Here is a 7855-nt window from a genome sequence, read left to right as displayed (position 1 = left end):
AAAAACTTTGTAAAAAATAGACTGAAAACCCAATACAAATCAATTAAACCACGTGGTGTTTAAAAACCATGCAGTCTTAGAAATACATGAAAATAAGTTAATACAAAATGATGAAACAAAGCTTCTGCAATTATTGAGCAGAGGATAAGGCAAAATGTCCACTAGGAATTACAGTCTTAAATTGAAAGCTCAATCTTTGTTCGATTCTCTCCATGATATCCAAGGTCTATTCAGCACAAAAGATCTAAAGTCCTCAAAGCAATGATTCAACTGAACTATGTTTGACCAGAGGCTTCTCTAAGTGGGGTTTTTTTTTTTAATTGCGCTGTGCTGTTCAATGAGTCTCACACTCAGTGTTCTTGGTTTTGCCACAGGGGCATAATCCTGCATCAATTACTCTCTTACTATTATAATTAGAGAAGTGTCTCAAATATCGTTATCACGGTTGCAATTACTGAGCAAACAGAACCGGGTCCATGTACATTCATCGTGGAAAGCTTGAAAACCCGACGGAATTGAGGCCTTTGAGGACTGAGCTTTCCCACCCATGGTCTACAGGGTCTGGGTTGCAATTCATGGACATAAAGAGGGCATCCTATGGATGGCGTGTGCAGACTGATTTATTCCATGGGATTTATTTCTAAACAAGGTTTCAGCATCATTCGGGGGGGGAGGGGCTAGGGTGACTCGCAGCCTCCTACACCGTGGCACTCCTACACTCAAGCCTTAACCTTCAATGCAAGGCCTGGGGGCCAATGGTGGCCCCCCAGAGCCCTTCTGTTTGGTTTTGTCCTGCTACTCTGCCTCTCTACCCACGCAGGACACAAAGGGGAAGGTGGATGGGGGAAGAGCTACGTGCTTGAAGGACAAGGCAGTCCTCAACAGACACTTTGAGGCAACCCACTGGGGGGATGGATGGCACTGACACACTCTATTAGCTCGTTAGACTCCAAAGTGACTTCACTGCCTTAAGCACCCCCTCCCCCCACAGGGAAGACTGAGCCTAAATGGAAGGCTGTGGGAGAAAAGGTACCTAATTGGCCAGATGAAAATACTTGGGAAAGGAATGCGAGCTGGCATTAGACAATGAAGCCAATCACCGTCCTAGCTGGGCTGGCCATGTGCAAATAGGAGGACTAGCTGAGTTTACCAACAGAGAATGACACGGGGACAAATTTGTCCCTGCAGGAACTCAGTTTCCCTATCGAATCCCTGTGAGTTTTGTCACTGTCCCCGTCCCATTCCTATAAGCCTCGAACACTTATGATTTTAAAGGGTTTGAGGCTTGTGCAGATGAGGACAGAGCAGGGACAGGAAAAGAACTCACGGGGACGGGAAAATTAGTTCCCGCGGGAACGGTGAAAAGTTAGTCGTCGTCCCCCATGTCATTCTCTATAGCCAATAAAGCTGTGACCTTATAATCTCATCAGGGCAATTAACAACCTACTGCTCTTCTGGAAAGCAGTGAAGACGCTACTGTTCATGAATCAGAGCACTCCTGGTCTCAAACGGACCAAGACTCAGCACACCATAACTTGGAGTACCTGAGCCCTCAACCAAATCTGGAATGCGCTCCTGAGAGAGGTGGTGGAGAGGAAAACGGTGACGGAGTTCATAAAAGCGTGGAATGAACACAGAAGATCTAGAATCAGAAAATAATGGTAAATATTGAAGAACTAAGGCCAGTACTGGGCAGACTTGCACGGTCTGTGTCTGTGTATGGCCGTTAAGTGGAGGATGGGCTGGGGAGGGCTTCAGTGGCTGGGAGGGTGTAGATGGACTGGAGTGAGCTTTGACGGAGACTTCAATAGTTGGAACCTAAGAACAGGACAGGGCAGAGCTTTGGATTCTTGCCTAGAAATAGCTAAGAAGAAGAACAAAGAAAATTTAAACTGAATCAGGTTGGGCAGACTGGATGGACCATTTGGGTCTTTATCTGCCGTCATCTACTACGATACTATGTTTAAATCTTCTCCATGTAGCTCACCATTATGAGACTCAATTTGCTTGTATTCTCTTACATTCAGAAAAGCATGTGGGTTCTACTTTCTGTATAGTATGCTTTAGTTCCCCATAGCATGCATGTCATCGACACCGTCTCAATCCTCTGACCCTGAAGACTCTGAATATGCATCCTTGTAACCCGTTCTGGGCTCCTGGGGAAGAGGGTCTTTAAAATGAAAAAAGTGAAGAGTGTGCTAGGAATTATGAGGTTCCAAAGTTATCCGTGCATTTTAAGAATCGTATCTCGCAGAATTTCGGATCAACCTCTTCATCTAAAAGTTGAATTAAGCTGCAAAGAAAGAGCACCCCCTAGTGGTAAGGCAGGGAGAGCTCTTGCAGTTCTCACCAGAAAGGAGTTTAAGCCATGCTCATTCCCACCCCGTCGCCACTCATTGTTCTGTCATCATTTGCTGTGTATTAAAAGATTTAAAAAAACAACAACACAGAAATAGCTTTAACATGCCTTTATTTAAAAAATACAGGGCTGAGGCACAGTGTTGGTGTTTATTTTCAAATCCGTTTACATTTTTCTACACATTGTCCAATAACCTGAAAAAAACAAATTCACAGCCAGTGTTCAGAAAGGCACAAAGAACTGTGAGAGCCCCCAAAGCATCTGGCAAAGCGAAGAACTGCCCTGTGTACGTCTGGGGGATGCCTAGAAGCATGCAAGCTCAGCAAGCGCAAAAGAACCCACATGGACAAAGAGGAAAGCATGCAACGACCTTAGTGTTTCTGTGCAGGTAACACAAATGAAATAAATAAAGCACAACCATCCACCTTGCAAGTTTCTCGGTAGTCTGATGGACACTTTCCTGCACCGCTCTGTGCAAACAGAAATCTAGGACAGAAAGCTTGCAAGGCGCCACAAATTATAACATTCAAAATGGCCTAAAATCTAAGCAATTGGGGCATCCACATTTGATCTCAGTTTTGTAACATGGCCACACTCCCCAGACTCTTGGCTTTATTTTGAAGGAGCAGTGAGTTCACGGCACAAAGATTTCATGACAAGTTTTAAGCAAAGACTCCCTACGAGGGAACGGGGACTGGTATACCGCCTTTTTGTGGCTTTGGCATTCAAAGCGGTGGGCACTGGAAGATTAAGAGACTCGCCCAGGGTCACAAGGAGCAGCTCTACCAGTGAGCCCCAGCCCTGGTACCAGTTCTAGGTGCAAGAGTTGCCCAAGGCTTCTGTGCATATTTAGTAGGGTTCCAAGATGGCGCCACCTTGTGGCAGGGCAGGATAAGCTGGCTTTCATTTTGGTTCTGCTACTGCAGTCCCCCTTTCCTTTCATAAAAAGGAAGCTCAGAGATGCCAAGGGCTAAACTAAGACCAGCTTGGCCAGTTTCTAATGACTGATAGCCACCTGACAACAAGCATCCTGGGTGACCCGACATTTTATTTTGGAGGAGCCAACCATTTCTCCTTGGAGGTAGGAAAGAACCTCCTGACTGGAGCAGACGTCTGGCTCCGTCTAAGTCAAAATTGTGCAGCTGAGAATCACAAAAACAGCAGTGGGACTGACCATCGACAACACCAAAACCAAATCCTCCAGCCGGCAATTTCTCATCCCTGGAGAGGACCAGAAAGTCAGATCCAAAATCAAGACAGATGCAGAGAGCCGCCCCATGAGTACACAATACTACTGAAACCCCAGGTACCAAACTCTGGAGGACCACAGCAGGAAGCCCAGCATAGGACGTCAATATGAAATCAGCCCATGAGACAGGACTTTAACCTTTTTTTATGCTTGGCCTAAATGGAAAAATCTAATCTTGTGCATTTGTTTCTCTACTACTCCAGAGGGAATTTCAAAAGAACAATGAGCAGAAGTTCAAATGGTGAAACTAATTAAAAACCAAGGAAAAAGCAGGATGTTCCAAAGTTCCTTAAATCACCCCTTCTCCACAGAGGTAGCATTAAGGACTACAGACGCTCCCAGCTCCAAATCAGCAGACCGCTAGGACAATCGTGGTTACCCCTCCAGCAAAATAAGCTGAATGAAACCTTTTCTTTTCTCGGTTCCTGATTGTCTGATGCTCCAGTGGGTCCAAATGAGTCTAGACGTTACTTGTTTCTGGACTCTCTCTACTAGACATGGGAGTTCCCCAGGCTGGAAAATTAAGTTAAGAAAAGCAAAAAAAGAAAAATGGACAAAAACAAATTCCAACGAGAGTCTCAAAGGTCAGCCCTTTTCATTACTCAGTCACCACAAGACCAGATGGCGTTAGACTGTTTTGTGATGTTGTCTTATGTCCTACTGCCTGACCTGAGGAAGGAGGTTTTGACCACCCAAAGCAGTCCAATACAAAAGGATCAGTTCAATCAGCACAGCTGCCAGGCTATTTTATCCACTCTGGAACGTCTCTCCTTCTCTCAGGATCTCCACATAATAAGTACTGTAGGTGGAGTCTGGACCTCAGTCTGTCCAACCTCAGCTCTCACCAGGGTCTTCTTTTCAAGGCTTCCATAAGATCTATTTGCATATAGTGGAGGCAGTGCGTGTGAAGAGATCTCATGCACATTCATTGGGGATATCCTGAAAGCCAGACTCAATTTACAGCCCTAGAGGAGCAAGGTTGGACATTCCTGGTCTATAAGGCGGCACCTACCTCTGTCACTTTTGTAACAGTTTGGAGTCACAGTTTCTCCACTTGAGCAGGGATCACCGCAGGCCAAGTGAACACCTAGCGTAAAGACGTAGGGCATAGCTCTACTCGTTCTGGATCTGAATCCTAACCCCATCCCAACTCCAGCAAGTTCACAATAAGTGTTGAAAACCTAGGACTGGAATGAAATGTTTCTTGCTCACTGGTCCCATCAGGTCACCCCAGTGGACGGCTATATCTTCTTTTAAAAGATGGCTGCTCTGTCCCCGAATGCTACAAATGCAAACCAAGCCACCAGCCTGTTGGGAGATTTCTGCCAAATTTGGAAAGAAGGAAACCGTCAACAGTAAATTCATGGACATAAAGGGACATTCTCCCTAAACCCTTCGATCTACGTGGTCAGGAAACTAGCATGGCTAGTTGTATCTTCAGTTCAGATGCTCTTTCTTACTCAAGGTTTAATTTGCTGTGTAAAGTCATCACTCCTGGTGGAGATTTGAATAACGGCACAGTGGATCAGGTTAATGTGCCGCTCGGAGTCTCACCTTTACCACCTGCTTTTTAAGGCCGACACATATATGGAATTAACTTTTGGGTTTGCATTTGTCAAAGGCTCCAGCTGCAGTTCCTCCCACTTCTGGCGAGATAGTGTGCATATTCTGGGGTATGGAAAATGCTCCAACTTGGCCCGTTTCCTCGGTGTTTTGTGAAGTTTTATTTTTCCCACAATGGGCTCATCTGAAAGATGGTGAGGCTGACTCGGTGGTTCAATGGCAGTATTGCAGGCTGCCAGAAGCAATATCAAGGCTTGACTCCTGGGCCAAGATTCTGCTCCCAAAACAACTGGAGGATAGGGATGTAGTGTTCAGTCACTCCTGGTGGCCACACTGCCATGCGCCGTGGCCTCCCGTTTGTAAGCTGGGGAAGAGAAGGTTAAAATATATATTTTTTTTAAATCCCCCAGTTGTGCAAACAAAGGCTGGAGGTGACAGCTAAGTGGAAGGTCCGTCAAGGAGCAGGAGAAGACCGTTGGACCAAAACCACTTCAAATAGCGTTAACTAAGCCAGAGACACTGCGAGCGGCACAGAAATCCTAAAGCGTTCCTGCCATCTAAGTAAAAGCCATCACGTATCTGAGTTATCAGGACAGGTTTCAGAATGGTTGAAAGAAGCAGCTTTGCAGACATGGACAGCAGTTAGGTGCCAAAGCCAAGCTGCTCTCCTGCATGTTACTGCAAAGAACAAAAACAAAACACTTCCTGATCCAGTGCTTTAAAACCTCAAAGCCCTGGCAGTGCAGTTTAGAATGTTACAGTAGCAGAATATTGTGCCTCACATGCCCACCACTAGAGGGCAGCGTTCCATTACAGATGACTAGATTGAAACATAAGCAGTAAAATTAGACTTCCAGCCACTTGGAGTCAAAGAATTAAATCAATCTCAGGATCCGCCATCAAATTACTCTCTAGGGATGTAAGTGCAGTGAAAGCAAGACTGGATTAACCCACCCAAAGTGTCAGGGTCACCCCACTTAACAAGGGCCCACAGAAATAAGCGTGTTCAAGTATGTTAGAGCTTGACTGAGAAATGACCACAGGAGAAACCCATGTCTGCTTCCGTCTCATGAATTCTGTGTTCTGCCGTGTGAAAAAAAACTGGATTTATTCCTTCACAGCAGCACCAAGTGTTTTTCAAACCTTAGGATTGCTCGACCTCAAACTCTGAAAATCTAAATTGAATATTTTCAAAAAAGCCCCCAAAACCCCAGAGCGCTGATGCTTTAAACATAACTAAAGACAAGGAGGCGGTTCTCAAACCACTCGCATTTCTGTGACGGCCACGGGCACTCTGCAGGAAGAGTCTTTGCTCCAATTTTCAAAGTGAAATTAGACACCTAAAAACTGCAGAAAGAAAAACGTTGCCACGTTTTCTCCATCTACTGTAAATGGTCTTGACTGGAGCCCTGGGCAAACGTCTTATTTGTCTCAGATTGCCCCTCCCCCAAATCACATATCAATTAAATGCTGAATCATGGCATAATCCCAAGGCATAATCAAGGCATAATCATGACTTTTGCTTTTCATATCAAATACCTTGGGATAGAGAAGAATCCAAGCTAAAAGTGTCAAGTGGTCATTTGGGGATTATCCAGGCCCGGAGCATCTGCGCCTTTGGCTCCTGTAAATGGCTGGGTTAAAACTTCATATACACTTTTTTTAAACCCTGATCTACCATCATTATCTACTTCTCTCCTTCAATGTTTCTGTGAAAAGGGGGAATACAGATAAAATCAGAAAAGTTCAGCCAAGGTTTGCTAAAAATATATATATATATAATAATTATTAAAAAATAAATAGACAGTCCTGACTGGGGATAAAAGTTAAAAATGGCATAAAAAGATTTCAATTTTTGTTTTGAACATTGGGATTTTGTGTTTTCTACATTCCCTGAACTTTGTAGAAATAGTATTTATGGCTGAGGTTTTGTTTTCTTAAGCTGAGCTGAAGACACAAGCCAAAAACAGGAGGGAAGGTGGCAGCTCCAGGTGAAGAGAGAGGACAGGAACCGAACCCTCTCCCCTTGTCCAAGTCTGAAAGATCCCTTCTCACGGGAACGGACACAAACTTGCCCTCCACCCCCTGAGGCTCAAAGTCTGTCCTGTGGAAACCAGCAGCTTGGTTCTTGCTTCTTCCTAATGACAGAATTTACAAAACCTTAATTTAGGGGGCCTGAAGTTCTTTAAAAACCAACCAAAATCCAACATTTGCTGTTCCAAAGTGTCTTGTAGTGCAGAACTCCAGAGTGTCAGTTTTGAGGGGCAGGGGACAGTGGGTAACGGTGGCGGAGGTGCGCTTTCAGTAAAGGTCCTCGCGGTGGGACAGGGCAGTCAGAATCTCAAGGAGGTTGTCCAGTCCCCAGAGGTAGCCGTCCTCCCGGTTGCCTTCCACCCACAAGGCCCTGTGGCTCAGCACCTGGCCCTCTGGCAGTGGAGTGGTCTTCCCAAAGTCTATCATCCACACCTTGGCCTGCTCGTTCTTGTCATGGATGAAGAGGAGGGAGCTTCCGATGACCTGAGCAAAGAGGAGAGAAATGTACGTGACTTGGAATCAGGACATCAAACCTACAACGCCAACTGACGGATATTTGGCTTTCCATAGCTTTGTAATGAGGCGACAAATTTACCATATATTATGTGTTTTTTATTTTGAAGCTGGAGTCAGAGTTGGTACATTTTTAG

The 7855-nt window shown here is 45.1% G+C and overlaps 1 protein-coding gene across 1 annotated transcript in view; it reads right to left on the bottom strand.

Moving 5' to 3' along the window:
- Nucleotides 1–2453: 2453 nt before the first annotated feature.
- Nucleotides 2454–7855, bottom strand: part of ITPKB (inositol-trisphosphate 3-kinase B) — a 179180-nt gene continuing 173778 nt past the window's right edge. The window contains exon 8 of the mRNA XM_033937411.1: nt 2454–7688. Coding sequence (XP_033793302.1) covers nt 7473–7688 — 216 coding nt within the window. The 3' untranslated portion in view covers nt 2454–7472. The remainder of the gene's footprint in view (nt 7689–7855) is intronic.

The sequence above is a fragment of the Geotrypetes seraphini genome, chromosome 3, assembly GCF_902459505.1.
Source record: "Geotrypetes seraphini chromosome 3, aGeoSer1.1, whole genome shotgun sequence".
Lineage (NCBI taxonomy): Eukaryota > Metazoa > Chordata > Amphibia > Gymnophiona > Dermophiidae > Geotrypetes > Geotrypetes seraphini.
Note: the sequence above shows the minus strand (reverse complement) of the source record. Positions and strands in the feature narration are given on the sequence as shown.